Source organism: Cheilinus undulatus, linkage group 4 (genome assembly GCF_018320785.1).
Source record: "Cheilinus undulatus linkage group 4, ASM1832078v1, whole genome shotgun sequence".
Lineage (NCBI taxonomy): Eukaryota > Metazoa > Chordata > Actinopteri > Labriformes > Labridae > Cheilinus > Cheilinus undulatus.
This window is the reverse complement of record NC_054868.1, coordinates 45,949,525-45,967,154: the sequence shown is the minus strand read 5'-3', so window position 1 is coordinate 45,967,154 and position 17,630 is coordinate 45,949,525. Positions and strand designations below refer to the sequence as shown.

The 17,630-nt window shown below is 37.3% G+C and overlaps 2 protein-coding genes across 4 annotated transcripts in view; one reads left to right on the top strand and one right to left on the bottom strand.

Annotated features, from left to right (window-relative positions):
* The window catches only part of trip10b (thyroid hormone receptor interactor 10b), a 46,427-nt gene extending 31,045 nt beyond the window's left edge, over positions 1-15,382 (top strand). The window contains exons 10-14 of the mRNA XM_041784591.1: positions 5,865-5,974; positions 10,154-10,286; positions 10,377-10,444; positions 11,747-11,853; positions 11,944-15,382. Of these exons, the coding sequence (XP_041640525.1) occupies positions 5,865-5,974; positions 10,154-10,286; positions 10,377-10,444; positions 11,747-11,853; positions 11,944-12,089 (564 nt within the window). The 3' untranslated portion in view covers positions 12,090-15,382. The remainder of the gene's footprint in view (positions 1-5,864; positions 5,975-10,153; positions 10,287-10,376; positions 10,445-11,746; positions 11,854-11,943) is intronic.
* sh2d3a (SH2 domain containing 3A) overlaps positions 15,237-17,630 on the bottom strand; it is a 25,222-nt gene continuing 22,828 nt past the window's right edge. For 2 of the 3 annotated variants that reach the window (XM_041784587.1, XM_041784589.1), the window contains exon 15: positions 15,237-17,405. In XM_041784587.1, coding sequence (XP_041640521.1) covers positions 17,212-17,405 — 194 coding nt within the window. In that variant the 3' untranslated portion in view covers positions 15,237-17,211. The remainder of the gene's footprint in view (positions 17,406-17,630) is intronic. The other variant, XM_041784590.1, reaches the window with a different exon arrangement.

The following is a 17,630-nucleotide window of genomic DNA, read 5'->3' as shown; positions in this document are numbered from 1 at the left end:
TCAGGGGACAACTGGCAGCTATTATGCATTTGTGTAGTTAACAACAAACATAGCTCTGGTCTTAACGTCCAAAATAGTCAAATTTGATTGTAATTTTCACGTTAATTGCCTACAATTAAGTCTACAGAAACTCGCTGCATCATTTGGAGTGACTTTCTCTATTTTTCCATATTGGGATATGTAGAAAGAAAGTAGAGAGATTACAATGACATTTTTTCTAATATCATTTTGCCCTGTATCATTTTAACTATAAAAGCTGTGATTACACCGCCCTTCTTAATACACTTCTAAAATAAGAAATGGTGTCATGTTACGGCTCGCTGGATTAACTTGTGTGTTTCAGGTTTGACGGGTTGTTACTATAAAGTTTGAGACACCTTTGAAGTACTTAAAACTATCGCAACTTTAAAATAAATGAAAAGAGCAGCTTTCTTCTTAACAAACTGATTCCCTTATACGTCTAACTATTGTATAAGAGCATACTGTTCCTCACATAGTGTCAAAACAATGCTTAAAACAAACACGCACACATATAAAACTCAACACACATTCCAGACATGTCTTACCCCACCGCCCTGTTGCCCTTGGGGCCTATTCTAATTCCAGTCTGCTGTACAGACTTGCCTTAAAACACCCGTAGCTGTCTCTTTAACTCTTTATCTTCTTTATTCCTTTATGACAGAAATCTGTACATCTGTTTGACTCCCTCTCTCTTTTCCTCTCATTAGCTGAGTAATTTTCTCTTCCTTTGCTCATCTTCCTCTACTACTTATCTTTTTTTCCACCCTTTTTTCAGTTTTCCCGTCCCTCTTTCTCTCCCCCATCCCCTTTCCCACCAGGCAGTCTTCCCCTCTCCCTCCCCCTCTCCCTCTCCAAGCTGCAGCATTCCCCCCTCTCTCTCTGTCTGAAAGACTTTAATCGCTCTGTAAAGCCCAGGATTTCTACCTTAAAGTTATTACACAAGCAGCACCGGGTGAGTGACGACACATGCTCTGGTCCAAGCCACGTCCTCCCCCACAGTCATGTTCTGCAAATGTCAACCCTGTATATATTTGTCTCTCTGATGCCATTTAAACCCACCATTATACTTGGATATTCCTTCTGTGACCCTGTGCTTTTGTGGAAAATGTTCCATTTTTCCTATAAAAATATCCATCACCATATGCACACAGAGGCCATCTTCCTGTATTACATGCTGAGGATGGGAAGCTGAAATTCAGATATAAACATGTAGTGTTGTGTTAAGTGTTAAATGTCATGTAAACATCACTACGCTATAACAGAGAATCTGAGATTTGGTGTGTATTGACATTAAATCTATTAGCAACTGAGAGACAATGAATAAAATTTCTGAAGCATCAAAGTGCACTGTTGGGGAAAAAGGGCTAAATTTAGCATTAAGACACTTTTTGGCTAACATTAGCTTCTTTGCTATGTTATTTCAAAAACAAACAATATTGATAGCTGTTTTGATAATATGAGACAAAAAAACTGTAGAGTTAATACTGGGTAGCCAACAAACTCAAGTACACAGCATAAGTTGCACAAATGTGCACCTAAAAGTTAGTGACTTGTTAAAAAGTCATTACAGAACTCTAAATCCAAGGAGGCACATTGTCAGTGGTTGAATGTTAGTGATAGCTAATTGTAGTACTTGACCACTGCTGGAGAAAAATACTTAATAGACAAAAAGAAACTGAAACTCACAGACTAGAAAACGAAATGGCATTGGTAGCTGCTAATCTTAGCTACTGGCTAACATTAGCATTCAAACACTTCCTAGCTAAGAACCATTTCATAATGTTTATCTCCATGATATGGATAGTGTTTGAAAAAGGTATCATGTATTACAGTGACCAACAAGTTAGAGTGTATGCTAATGTTAGCATTCAACCAACTGTAGCTAATGTCACATAGATTGATAGATTGATCGATCGATCTGTGGTTGAGTGCTAATGTAAGCTAGCCGTAGCATTTACTCACTGCTAGGCTAAACAACGTTATAGGAACATATAGCTAGAAGCAATTTCCTATTGCTACATGATATGAGAGGCATTTGAAGAAAGTATTGAGTATTTAATTGACAAGTAAGTCAGTGTAAATGACATTGTTGGCTAACGTTGGCATTAGCCAATTCCCAGCTAAGGTAGGCATCCGTAGCTGAATCTTGATGAACTCTAACCTTAGAAATTAACCACATCAAAGCCAAAACAACCAAACATGGTAAACAGTACCAACAGAAATGTGTACTTTTGACATGTCAGTTGTAAAATGCTAATCTTGGCAAACGTTAACATTTAAACTCTACCTAGCTAGAAACCTTATAACATAAAAAGTTACGCCAGTGACCACTAAATTAGGTTTAATGTTAAGATTGGTTAGCATAAGCATTCATCCTTAGCAATTAAACACATCAAAGCTAAAATAACCTGACATGATAATTAGAACTAAGAGATACAGTATGTGTATCTTATTGACAACAATATTAGTTGTTATATGCTCTTGGCAACTGTTAGCAATCCAATTCTGCCTAGCTATAAGGCTTGGAATATAAAAAGTTTAATATATTCCAGTGAACACTAAGTTAACTTGAATTTTAATGTTGGCTAGCATTTGCATTGAACTAGTTCCTAGCTACAGTAAGCATCAGTGGCTGAGTTCTAACAAAAGCTAACATTAGCAATTAACCATGTCAAAGCTAAAATAAACTTATTAAACATATAGGACTAACAAAAATGTGCATCTTATTGACAACACATCAGAGTTTAAATGCTGTTCTCGGCTAACATTAGCATTCAAACACCTAGCTAAACCATGTAAAATTAAAAAAAAGGAAAGTACTATATATTCCAGTGACAAATAAGTAGAGTTTAATGTTAATGTTGGTTAGCACTAGCAATCAAGCAATTCCTATCTAACATAAGCATTAGTGGCTAAATATTAACATTAGCTAACCTTATCATTTGGCCATATCAAAGCTAAAACAGCCTTACGTGATAAGTAGGACCTGTGTATCCTATTGACAACATGTTAGTGTTTGAATTGCTTGAAACCATCAAATTTAAAGTATTATTCATTTTAATTTCTAAGTCAGGCTTTACTTTAATTAATCAGTGGTTGAATGTTAATGTTAGCTAAACATAGCATTTTAACCACCAAAGCTAAAATAACCTAGCATAGGAAATAGTATCAACAGAAATGTGTACCTTTTTGACAACATGGACTACCCATGGATTGAACCTGCTGCCTCGACATTAGCAGAACCACACTCTAGCCAGCTGTGCAGAAATTTGCCCAGACTTTTTACATTTTTTTGTCTCCTCAGTTGCTAATCACTTGAAAAGCAATGAAATTATCATGCACCCAAACGTTTTTGGCCTGACAGGAAACTGAAACCCAATGACAATGTTGTATATCTGATAGTTTAGCTTCCCATCCAACAGAAAATGGCTGCTGTGTGAGAACAAATTATTTTTTTAAGTTTCTTGACCATGTTGTGTGTTTGTTGTGCACTTACCTCACAATGAGTGTCGTTTTCTCTCTGTCTAGATAACGCATGCTGAAAAACACATGGTAACACTTACTAACATCACATAGAGGGTTGAATTAGGAGGTGTTTAAGTTGGCTGGTGCTGGTTTCTTCTCAAAGTAGAAATATAGAGTAACTTCAAACAGGGCCATGCTGCACTGATCTGTGTGGGTAAACTTCAGCAAACATGTCATAAAATCCTAGAGGCGACACTTGCCAAGGACTTCATCCCTATGTTTCCAGGGTCCTGTGATCCGTTAGGCTGAAAGATATTTCCAAGGACTTTCTCACCATATCATTTCAGATGGCAGAAAACAAAGGCAGAAATAAATCTTTTCAAACCTACAAAGAAACAATTCATGTATGAATTATGCAAAGAAATATTGAAACATTAAATCTAATACAAAGGTCTACCTTTTTTGTTAAACTTAAAGAACATGGAGCAAGGGAACATTATCAAGATAAAATTATGCTAACACCAGACAGTCACAACTCATTTCATCACAATTCTTTCATATTGTACATTCAGCTTAATAAACAACTATTGAAGAGTAAAAATAGATTTATTATTTAATTTTGCACCACTTCCTGTTCAACAAAATTAATTATAATGTAGAAATTTCACTCTGAATTACATCACAGTGAGCAGGCTCAATGCAGTCATCACATTAAATCCACTTCATGTGGGCTCTGTCATTTGACTGCAAAAATGTGCCATTCAAATGCAGGTGTGTCCAGGTTTCACATTACCTCAACTGGCTCTAACCACAGCTAGGTGTAATACAGTCTGCTTAAAGAGCAGGTAATCCCCACTACAAGTCAGTGCTACAAGATGACCTGTTTACAATTACTCAGATGAATCTCTCCTATGAAAAGGGGCAGGAGTTATAGTGTTTTTTCTATTCAGACTAGATAAAAATGAGGTAAGTTTTTAGTCTGTGATGCCATGCTGATATAGAATTCAAATTTTATGAGCACTGCTCTGATTTTGCAAATGCAAACATTATCAAACATGCGTTTCATTTGGCAGCAGAGCTGTGACCATCCAATTTGGGTAGTAATGTCACTGAAACTGCACCCAGAACCCAAACAAATTGTTTTGTTTCAAGATTTTTTTTTCATTTTGCAAAAAACTAAAAATGAAAGTTTGCATTAAGGGCAACATTTCCTCTGATAAAATGTTAGTTCTACCCTGAAGATGTCCCTTTATTTTGCCCTCTTGGTGTAATCTTGGTCTTGTTTTCTTCATTCTTGTACAAGTTTGTCTCAGTTGGAACAAAAATACAGCACCCCTGTGAGGAACTTTCCATTTGTGTTGATTTTGGCGGCCCCTGTGGATAGAATAGGGTAACATCGCTGACTGATTTGGTCTTGTATGTAGTGCCCCGCTCTATAATTTTACGTTTTTTTTTGTTTGTTTGTTTGTTTTTGCATCGTGGCTGAGTTGCTGTTGTTCCTAAATGCTTCCACTTTCTAATAACATCACTTACAGTTGACTGTGGAATAACTAGCAGGGATAAAATTTCACAAATCTTCATATTGCAAAGGTGGCATCCATCACAGCACCGTGCTTAAAGTCACTGAGCTCTTTAGACACATTTTGTATCACAGATGTTTGCAGATAGAGCCTGCATGGCTGGATGCTTGATTTTATACACCTGTGGCAACGGTGCGATTGAAACACCTGAATTCAATAATTAACAGGTGCAGCCATGGTTTAGTTTGCTTCTATAAGCATATAAAAGTATTACTATTATTTTCATACTGTTGAATTACCCTCTTCAGATTCCTCACAGGAGCTTTAAGATGTCTCTTTAAATCAGAGACTGAAAATTGGTTTGTTTTGAAGCATCCCATTTTCTCTCAGTAATTGGAATTTTTTGCTGTTCTTTTGTATGGGTTGGTTAGATTTTTTTCATCTACCTGAATTTATGTTGGTGTGGCATCACAAGGTTAAGATTTTAATCAGTTCTTTTGTTTTGATCAAATAGTTTGCACTGATCCATAACATTACTGATTAAATTCACTGGTATTATTATGGAATGTCAGTCATACTCCTATCTCTCTTTCTCTGTAATTTCTTTGTTTACCCATCATATCCATCCCTCCTTCAAAAAGGGGGATTGTTACCTTGACACAAAATAATTGGATGGTTCTCTTTTGTGAGGTTTCTTTGGCTAATAAGCTCTCTGTAGACGTCTTATTATCGGAGGGAGGGAGAGACAGACAGAGAGAGGGAGGAGTGACATCTGGTGGTGCTTACTGATAAGGTTGTTGTGTACATAATGCTTATTCTGAGCGTGTTTTGTGTGAATTTGTGTGTCTTTGTGTGAAGCCACCAGCTGCCGAGGATTTCTCTCACCTTCCTCCAGAGCAGAGGAAGAAGAGGCTGCAGGCGAAGATCGATGAAATCACCAAAGAGCTGCAGAAGGCACTGGATCAGAGGTGAAAATATGAAAAAATCAACAGCATTATAAAGGAAAAACTGAGCAAACATTCATCCAGATATTGATTTAGTCTATTTTTTTATTTTTATTATACACGGTCATTCCTGTTTGGTTTTTTAAGATCGTTATTTATCTAAAAGTCAGAACATTTGAGGCAATAATGCTGATTTTCTTGTCAAAAGTTAGATTCAGTTACTTTTTCTGACATCTTAAATATAATAATCCTCAGATAACAGAACTTGTTTGTTGTGATATCTGAAAAAATGTGGACCATTTAGAAAGCAAAAACAAAAGACTTGTCACTAAGTAAATTAGGACTGTTTCTTTGGCTGTTTGTACTTATGCAGCTCTTAGGATACAAATAAATGAGTCAGGATTGGAGTGCATCTACAGCTCAGCCTGAAACTTGGGTTGGGAAGTCGAGGGATTGCTAGTACAAGTTTTCAGTATGGACCAAAATATGAAAGTAGGCAATGTGTAGCAGAGAGCAGGCAGTTCTTTCTCAGTGGAACACCATGTCCGAGCGACACCTCTGTCCCTGCTCTTACCTTTCCACCCTCAACTCAAGTGCCATGGAGAAATCGAGTAAATGACGTTTCCTGCTGCAACCTTCTCTTTTTCAGCTTCCTCCCTGTCTGATCATTTCAATCCCTTACCGGTTTTGTTGATGTTTTAAACCCTCTGTGACTTTCTAACAAGCTCTGAAATCATGAAGCACATCATCGGCATCAGCGGCGTAGCCAATTGAGGGAAAACCATTCTTATCAACAGACTGATCAAAAACCTGCCCAGCTGTTGTGAGGTCCATCAGGATGACTTCTATAAGCCCCACCATCAAATTGAAGATGGTGAAGATGGCTTTAAGCAGTACAATGTCATTACTGCTCTGGACATGGGCGCCATGATGAGTACGATCTACGCATGGTTATAGAGACATCTACCAGTGGTAATATCGGCTGGATATCAGGATCATCCCAAAGTCTAACGCTAAGGAGGAGGAGACTCTGCATTACTTTATTTCCATCCTGTACGAAGAATGCAAGGTGCTCTAGGAACAACATAGTGCCAGATGCACTCAGCCTGTTCAATGCCCAAGCCTTGCCCATGTATTTGAAACATCAGCAAAACTAGGTACCACACACCTGTCAGCTCAGGGAAGTCCCATTTGTGCCACCCTCTCTCTCTATCCTTTTTTTTTATTTTTTATTTTTTTATAAATGCACCTCTAAGGGCCGGTTGTATGTCTCTCATTAACTAAGCATAAATCCACATTTCTTATCAAGGATTATCAAGTATATTAGAAAACTGTATTGAAATACCAGTCAATGTATAAATAATCATCCACTTCCCCCAGCAGGGCTTCACATTAACACCCGCCAACCCGCCCCTCGAGCCTCTTTAGTGGGCTGAATTTATCAGTGATACATCCTGCACTTTACTGTGCTTTGCTGTTAGTACCAGTGTTTGTGAACACTGTTACGGTGATAGATGAGGCCATTTTAAACACACGGGGGGTAATTTAACCCGAAACAAATGCAAAGTTTTGTGCCCACTTGATGTTAGACCAAAAACTTTATCAGTTTGTTCTTTTATCCAAGGTGGTAGAGACAAAATACTTTAAAGAAGTACAGTGTTCATTTACATTTCAAAGGATTGCAGATCTAATTCAAGTAAAATTTCAACATGCCAGGGTCAAGCTTAATCATATTTAGAAAACTACAACATACAGTGGCTGGTGAGTTAAAAAGTTATTATAAAGCTCTGATTACAAGCACCCAAAACCCTGAAAACAGATTTATTTACAATGTCTGTGAATAAAATAAAGCAATTATAGAGTATTAGCCTGTTTTCATGTCTGAATTCATTAAAATTGTTTGAACAGTCTAGATTTAGCCCCTCTTGGCATATCATTGGTGATCTTATAGCTCTTAAAATCAGTGTTTATCAACCTTTTCCAACTGAGGATCCACAAAAATGTCAAAAACTAGAGCTACCTACCTAAATTCACTGTAAAAAGAATGACTGATGTTTACTTTTCAGTTAATATTAATCTATATCACCTATTGTTAAGATAGTCCCCATTCTTTTAACTGATTAAAGAGGAAGTAGTGGAACACATTGTTCAAGGATTTTTTCTGGACTTAGTCTTATGAGGTTTATTTTTATGTACTTAACTATTTCTAAAAGTAATCAATTTGTTAGAAATTGTATGGATGATTTCTTTATTATTTATGTTAGCATTTTCTAACCTATGTGGCCTAATTCCATGAAAACTCATGAATATTTCAAACCTCCTTCTTACATGAAGCCACAGTATTAAGTATTAAGTTGTGTCTGCTAGTATAAAACACATTTTGAACAGTCTATCATGCTCACACTGAAAACCAGTGACAAACTGGCCATCTGGCAAATGCCAGAAGGGCTGCCCAACTATGGGCCTTTTGGGATGCTCAGAATTCCTCATTATTCTTCCTCACAGAAGAAAAATGGTATTATTACGAATAAGATTATTCATCAATTATCTACACTGCTTATCCCAAATGGGTTGGCTGAAGCAGATCCCAGGACTGACATCCAGAGACAAACAAGCAGTCACACCTATGGGCAATTTAGAGTCAGCAGTTAATGACCTACAAAGCATGTCTGGTCTGTGGGCCAGAGTGCCAAGAGAGAACCCATGCATGCATGTGAAACGTGCAAACTCTGCACTGAAAGGCCCTGTCTGACTAGGATTTGAACAAGAACCCTTCTTTCTGTGAGGCTACAGTGCTAACCACAGAGCCACTGTGCTGCCTGCCTAAATTTATGTTTTAGTAAAAATATTTTGTCTGCGTTCCCTCGTGCTAGAGAAGATGAAAAGGTCAAATGAGGACAATTCTAATATTGACACGGCAACACTGGACATAAAGAAGATGAATCAGGATTACTGAAGAACTGAAGGGAAGAGCAGAGAGAAAAATGAAGGGCAGAGTTCAAGAAATCTGCTAAAGCAATGGGTTAATTTGGCAAATTACTCAAGTTCTGGCCACCAGAGTAGCTGGCAATGGTGCTGCCACAGCTAGTAGTGCTAACATGGAATCAAACAGTTTTTATTATTATATAATTTCCTTGTTTAATGCAGAATGGTACCATTCAGTGGAGCATATCATTTAACTCCAACTGCTAAAATCCTATCAGACTGTGTTCAGTCACTGTCTGCATACAGGGACTGTAGATGTGGTTTAGAGGCTCTGTGTTACTCATTTCTCTGTTCTAGTCAGTCTTTAAGAATTTGCCCAAGCTTTTTGTCACCAATTAGATTGGTGTTTTGAAAAATAGGGCTGTTCCACTACAAATGGCACAGCCTTCCTTTGATCCCAGTCTGTAACTGCTAAAACTGAATGGTTGAAGGACTATCATAGTCATATTTAAAATCTCTCAGTGATCTACCAGTAGATCGTGATCTACTGGCTGGTGACCTCTGCTTTAAAGCACCCAAAGCATTCCTCTGTAAGTTTAAATATTCATGGCTGCAGGAGCAGCAACCAATTTGAAGTTAAAGACAGAGAAAAACCTTGATTTTTAGTGTGTTGGGAGAAGCAGTATAGATAATGGATGCATGGATCAGTGTCTCACCGGACCATTTCCTCATTACTTGTGCATGTGATGTACTTCAATTGACTGATACAAACCTGGTACAATGAGAAACATCAATAACATGTAAATATGGTTCATTTTCAAGGATGAAAATACAGATTCAGTCTTATTTCCTATGAAATCATAGTAATATAATGGTATTCCTCTATATTGTGATGTCGTTGATGACATTTTTTTTTAGTTTTGTGTCTGCAAAAAAAAGGCAAGACTCCCTTTTTTTAGTCAGCAGATAAATTTTATAAAAGATACACTCCATGTTAAATACTTCTGTTTGTGTTCTTATGGTCTGGGAATGTTAAATGCTGGGGGTTCAGGCTCTCAGTTTCAGCCAGGGAACAATAGTGCGTTCCTAATTTGGTGGTAACAGTTTGAGGAAGACCCTTTTCCTGTTTCTGCTACATGACAATACTCGTGTGTTTTACGCCAGGTCTGTGAACGAAATATTTTCCCACTTTGGTAAGGAAGAGCTTGACTGCAAACTTCCTTAATGAGTGCTTCTTTTTAAAAAACAATAACACGTTTCCCCTCTGGTTGACCTCAGTGAAGCTCTTGAGAAGATGAAGGGTGTGTATGAGCAGAATCCACAGATGGGAGACCCCTCCAGTCTGGAGCCACAGATCACAGAAACTGCCCAAAACATCGGCCGCCTGAGGGGGGAGCTCGCCAAATATGAGGTCAACAACACATATACACACGGTTAAAGTGTATGGATCAGGTTACCTTATATGTGAAAGGGTGTTATGTGTGTTACTGCTTTGTTACAGACGTGGCTCTTAGAAGCAGTGGGAGGAGAAGATCCTTCAAACACCATCAACAATAACTCTCAAAATAGGTAAGACCTGTTTTTAAAGTGGGGTCAGATACTGGAAAATGTACTTAGGGCACAGTGTATGGAATTCTCTCACTAAAATGTCCACATTATTTAAAAAAATGACTACTCTTTTGTGTATTTTTAGTAAAGTACCAACATTATCTCAAATATTAAGGGCCAAAACACAGAGTTGGTGAGGACCCTGTTATATCTGTATGCATCATTATTCTGGCAGAAGAGTTGCTTGGGCCCCAAGTATGAGATAGGGGACTGGGTAAGAGCTATGTGCATGAAAATTGGTACACGTATGTATCGTGACAAGATGAGAAAAAAAAAAGTCTCTTGGGGTTTTGGGGGATTTAATAAGTTTCATATTTTAATGAACTAATCTGAGGGATTTCATCCGATTGACTCCAGATTTTTTTGCTCATACTAGACAACCTGGAGATCTAAAGGAGTGTGAAGTGTGAGTTTTCACCTTAGATCAGGGCTGTGACAGGGGCCCAAACTTCATAGGGATGATCACACATTGATCCTGAATACATTCATACATCATAATCATTGTTTTATCACAGCGCCCCCTTCTAGCAATTGAACATTTCAGCCACTCTTTTTTTTTTTTTTTTTTTTTAATTTTCTTTTTAAATATTCAGCCCCCACACACCACTCAGCCTAGGCTGATTATTTTTGAGTCCTGAAAGCATACAAGTACCAGAAAAAAGGTTGCTTTTTATATCCTGATGGCATCGATTACATGCCATCAGGATATTAGAAATAAGTTTAATCAGCCTAGATGCTCTCTGGCATTGTGTGCTGGACAAAATGTATAAGATACAGCAACAGAAGGGCAGCTTCTAGTAACAGTCCTCGTCTCCTTATGTAGCAGTCTGACATGGCAGTGCCTTTACATTTGCAATTTCAAGATTCAGGTGGTTATGATGAAAATCTAGATTTTTTCTGGATTTGAAAACTGTTGGAAATATTTGAGGTAATTTAAGTTGTCAACTTTGTTGGATTTATGATGTAGGAGTAGTTGAATAGATGTTGACATTTTAGCATGAAAAATCTACTTACTGCACCTTTTAGGGTCAGATTTAGTAACTGACCCTGTAACTGTACTAAGATAAACTTAGAAATGTGTGGTTTTAGCTTTATTTTGACTCTACAGATTTTAAGAATGGTCTTGATCTCCTTGTCAAATATTAATGGAACAAAAGCAAAACAAGGGGTTCCTAAAATATTGATTCATGCCCTTAAAAATAAGTGTGTAAAACACACTTGATTTTTTAAAGTCTGTATGTATGTCTGTTTGTGTATTTACAGTGTGGTAGCATCTGAAACCACTCAGAACATCTACACAGAATTCGAAGACGAGTTTGACGAGGTAGAAGGTCCTATTGGCCAGTGCACAGCTCTCTACACCTTTGAGGGTACATTACAGTATTTATACTCAGATCTTCCATAAATACAGCTCTCATTATGGCCTTTAGTGTGAGCCTTTTGTGTGTTTTTGTGTGCAGGCAACAGCGAGGGCACAATTTCCATTACAGAGGGAGAGATGCTGAGTGTAATGGAGGAGGATAAAGGAGATGGATGGATGAGAGTCCTCAGAGCCAGTGGAGAAGAGGGCTATATACCTTCATCCTATGTCAAAGTTGCCCCATAACACACACACGTAATCATACATTTAGAGCTTGTGGTGGAAAGTTAACAGCCCGAGGTGAATACAAAGTCATCCATGATAATTGGAGCTGTTCTCTACATCTTTTATCTCGGCCACTGACGTGTACGGGGAGATGAAAGTGAGTGATTACAGAGCTTGTTATCAGGGCTGATTGCAATTATCCCACAGTCCTCATTTCTGCTGGCAGCAGCACAGTCCGTCTCCAAACAGTCATCGTCAGGCCTCTCTGATCTTTATAGATTTCAGCTTTTTTTGGACCAAACTTTTGAATGTATACCTGAACTTTTAGTCACAGTTTAGTGACGTCTCATGTATCATATTCATGCTGTTTTTTTACATCAGTATATCCATGCACTTGACTTTCCTGTTGCCACTTTAACAACCTGCTGACATTTTCTGTTTGTAACACCAACCTTCTGCATAAACCTCTTTTCTGACAGGATAATGTGATTTTTTTTTTTTTAGACTGGATTAAAAACCACTACTATACAGGGATAGAAAATAAATGATCCCTCCATAGACTATCATGGTAAATGATAGGTTCACATTTTTGCGTGCCCTATAAGCGCAGTAGTCTTTAGTAACCATATGGTTTCTCACTACAACTGTAGAAAATATTGGATGAATCCTTAGCGATATCTTCCTGAACAGGGCTTTTGAAGCCAATCGATGGCTGAAATTCTGTCTCGAACTAACTTTGGATCAGCCAAGAAACGGACAAGGAGGTGAAGCTGAAGGGCCTCATGATGCTTGGTGCATGGTGGCCACGTTATGATTGTGTCATGGCTTGATAGGCAGAAAAATGATGAATAGAGAGCCATGTTTGCCTTGTATTAACAGATATGTACACCCACACTGGTAGAATATTTTTGCAATCTGTTTCTGGGTGTTTTCCACAGCCTCACAATACAATACATACCATGATACGTGTTGAAATGTGATAATAAACATGTCGTAATAGGCATGTCCGACACCAATAGCCACTACAGCAGCCTGTCTTTATTGTAAATGGTAATAGAAGAGGTATAGTTTTAAGGTTCTTACACTTTTAAACACTCAGATCCTCAGAGATCTAAGGAAATCAAAAGAATCTATTTCTTATCATCTATCTATCCATAAATGCAAATGCAATGCCTGAAGCAGCTGCCCCAGTTGAAGCCTTGGTCATCAGTGCTGCTGTACAGCTCAAGTCTTTACAAATCAAGCATAAAGTGCTGCTTACGATTTCCTGATCCAGTTAAGAAGTTGAGGGAAATTTCAACTTAAAAGCGCCATTCAGTGCAAGTTGGGTGACACAGATTAGCCCAGTGGCCTAGCTGCTGGTGCTAGCATAAACCATTTTCATGCTCATCCTGGCATGTGAGACTTGTTTTAAGAATTCTTGAAAATGTGAACCTAACATCTTTACCCCATACACAACGTACCAGCTAAAGCAAAATTTGCACAGAAATTTTGGAATGAGTTTGCGAATTTAAGATGCAATTTTTGAAAAAGGGAAAGCACAATAGCAATGATGATCAAAGTTCTGTGTAAAGTAAATCTACACTGGTTTGCCTTTGTAATCCTGTGCAAACACAAACATTTAAAAAGCAATAAAAGAACTGACACAGGATTAAAAAGAGACAAAAATCTGAGTTTTGAGATTCAGAGCCTCATAAGATCTCTAATGACATCTTAAAAACATTTCCATGCACTTTTAACATCTGAAGAGTGTGAAGATCCACTTAAGAAATATTTTAAGACATGAAAATACTCTCTTTGAATATTTTTGTGTCTCATGCACACAAAAGTCAGAATTTCCCCGACAACTCTCATTTCTTCCTCCCTTTCTGAATAACCCAAAGCCTCTGAATATTGTAATGTTGTTCATTTAAATGTCAAAATGCTGCTTTTGTTGACTTTGTACCAGAGGGTTCAAGTTTCTACTTCATACTTGTATGCAAAGATCATGTTTTTAAATGCTTTAACTTGGATTTAAAGTTAGCACAGAAAAACTCTCCTCTTCCAGCAGATACTCTTTAAAGCAGTGGTTCTCAACTGGCAGGGCGGGATCAGAAAGTGGGACATGGGGCAGTTCTTAGTTTGTTATGATGGTGGCAAAAGTCTGATGTATGAAAGCCTTTAGCATCCATTTATTTTATGATTGTCTGTTAATCCATAAAAGCAGCTACCTTTAAGCTGTTTACTTAAAATCTTGAATTATTTCTTTAATCTTTTTGGGGTAACAAAGCTCAAATAAAAACCAACCAAATATAAACTCAGAAATATGGTAATATTTAGAGAGTATTTACCTAATAATAATGTGTTATTTATCCAGTAATTCCTTGTAACGTTGTAGCGATTCTTTGGTAATTAGGTGGTAATTCCCCTATAATTCCAATGCAATTTTTTGGAAGTTTCTTAATGCCTCTCTTCAAAATTTTAGGATGATTTTTAAGGTCATTTCTGAATACATTCCCTCATAATTCACAAGTAATTTGCTGGGAATTTCTGCAAAGCAGCCCACTCGGTTAAGTGGGCAAGCAGTAAAAAAGGGTATATAGACATGCATACAGCAGGAGGTGCAAATAATCGATTCTTGAGACTCCAGTAACACTATGGGGTTTTTTAGGTGTTAATTTTTGTCAGAAACACTAGAAAACCTTTAAAAGCTATATATGCCCTTTACCTGGAAATTATGAAGGAAGGTATTTAAAAATTACATTTAAATTACTTATTGAGCTCACTTTAATTTAGTGGGATGATATGCAGAAATAACCTACAAATTATTTACAAATAATGAAGGAATGTACGGTGGCCTGGAAGTGCAGTTCAAAATTAAAAAGTCTGAAACATTTTTGCAAAACTTGAAACAAATTTACACAAGAGTGTTTAACATTTCACAAAATAAATTAACAATCAAAGATCAATTTACAAAGAAAACAAATTTGCATTTAACAAAAACATAACAAATGATGAAAATCTCTTAAAAGCTGAAACAAATTAACAAGTTCCTAAATACTTTAACAGAAGCACCTTCTTAATTTGTCTCAGCTCATGTAAAAGTGTTTAATCATTTGAAAGTGTTTTGTTAAACGGTGATTTGTTTTATTTGTTTAGGTATTTTGCTAATGTAAAATTGTTTTATGAAATGTAAAAATGTTTTGGTTGATGTCAGTTTGTTTGAAGCTTTATAAAAGTGTTTCAGGCTTTGTATTTTTGTATTGTACTGCCAGGCCACCGTAGGAATGTATTCAGAAAATACCCAAATTAGCCTAAATGTCTGAAGGGATACATTTAAAAAAAAAAAACTTTAAACTACAATGAAACTATGGGGAAAGGACTCGCTTTAATTTAGGGGAAGATTTATGAAAAATGCATGGGAAATATGGGGGAGGTTTTTTTTTTTTTTTCAAAGGTTTATTTTTTGGCTTTTTTGGGCCTTCATCTGCTGTCATCCTCTATCAATAGAGTTGGAAACAGGGTTGAGAGAGCCATGTGGTGAAGGGCCTCAGGCTGGATTCGCACCTGGGCTGCCACGTACATAGGGTACACCTTAAACCACTAGGCCACCTGTGCCTCATGGAGGAAGTTTTGATGCATTTTATTTATAAAGCGCTTTTCCAAAACTCAAAAACACTGTGCAATAGATTAAAAGACATGTTGGTTTTTTGGCATGTAATAACAGCATCAAAATCACGCATTAAAATCTAGTTTAAAAAGATGAGTTTTTGAGCAGTGATTTGAGTGGGGTTAGTCCATGCAGTATTGGATATGTTTAGGGAGTTTGTTCCAAAGGGAGGGAAAGAAATCATGAATAAAGACATTCAAAAAGCACCTAAAATTACTGAAAGTGAGTAATTCTTGAACAATTTATTTATTTTACCTTAATATCAGAAAATTGCCACAATATCACAAGGATTACTTGATAAATCCTACATTATTACTAGGTAGATACTTGATTTATACCTAGTAATCATGTAATATTTGCCCTTACATTTCCATGTTTCTGAGTTGTCAAATGCCAACTTATCATTAGGTAATTACTACCTTATTTTTGAGAAATTACTGAATAATTACACTTATTACTATAAAATTGTTGGGTAATTAGGGCCCACTAAAATTAAATGCTACCAGTTCTGTGAATGCATTTCTTTCAAGGTCTTCTGTAATGATGCGCTCTATAAACATGTTTTATTTTGTTCTGTTTCTTTGTTCAGACATATATTTTCCTCCATCCAAGGTTCAAACTGCAACATCTATCTATACATGAATCTCAGAGGCTAAAAATGTTCATTAATAGGGTTGTAGTTTCTCATTAAGGAGATGGTGGGAGGTCCCGAGGCACGATGGTTTGAGAACCGCTGCTTTAAGAAAACCTATCACTGCCAACTCTACACAAACTAAAAATAATAAAACACATTTATAAAGGGATCTCCTCATTGAGCCATTATATGTTTACCTTTCTTTCTCTTTCCTGCACTAGCAGACATGTAAGGGTTTCTTTTGTATGATGCATTTTTAAAAATTGTATGTATTTACATGTATCATTTGAGTTATAAAGTAAAAAAGAAAGAACGCTCCACGATGTGTTTTTTTGTTTTCAAGAATTCTTTATGAAAAGATTTAGGTGCAAAGACAAAAAAACATTATTGCATCTGAAACGCTGGCATTATAAAACAAAATTTCCAGTGTGGTTCCTCACAGCAGCAGCTTATGTACAAAAAAAACTCAATTTTAATAATGTTCTTGTTGGTCTTCTTGAATCTCAAGTATCAAACAGGTGGTGTGGATCAATAAAAAAAGTGTCAAGAGTTTCAGAAATAAACATTTGTACAAGTAAACAACAAGTAAGCACATTTTTGGGGAAGCATCCCCAGATTTCTGTTAAAAAGGAAACTAAAACAAAGTCAGCCCTCTCCAGCGAAGGACTGTCCAGGGAGAACACTGCTCAGATGTAATTTTTTCCATTATAAGCTTCACTTTTCTCGACAGTATCTCACCTATCAAAGATAACCTTTCTTTATGTCTGTGAGATCTCAGGGGGAGATCTCCGCCTTGCGTACCGCCTTTTTTATTTTCCTCTGCTGAAGAAAGTGCTGATTCCATCATTCGCTCCTGAGGTTCAGGTTAGAGGGTCAGGCTGAAGTGGGGTGATCTCCACAGGCTCCAGTTTATCAGACAGGACACAGAGTATCTTGTCAAACTTCTCATAGCGCTCCTCTCTGTCAGCCGTTGCTCCAGACTGACCCCAGAACAGCCGCAGGGCAAACTCTGTCCGGAAAGCCTCCAGCAGCTCGGGGATCGGCTCCCAGCCTGCTGGTGGACACATCAGAAACAATCACTTACACAAGCGCAATGTCAGAGAGCAATACTCACTTTAAACGTCACAAATGTAAGTTATCTGACCGACTAGACTGGTTGTAAAACATTTAGTGTCACTTGCATATGAAGAATTGGAGAAGTGATTGTGTATCTTGAGTGTCAGAGCCTACAGGTGGATGCTGGGGAGAAAGCAAGAGTGCAGTAATGCTGGTAATAGCA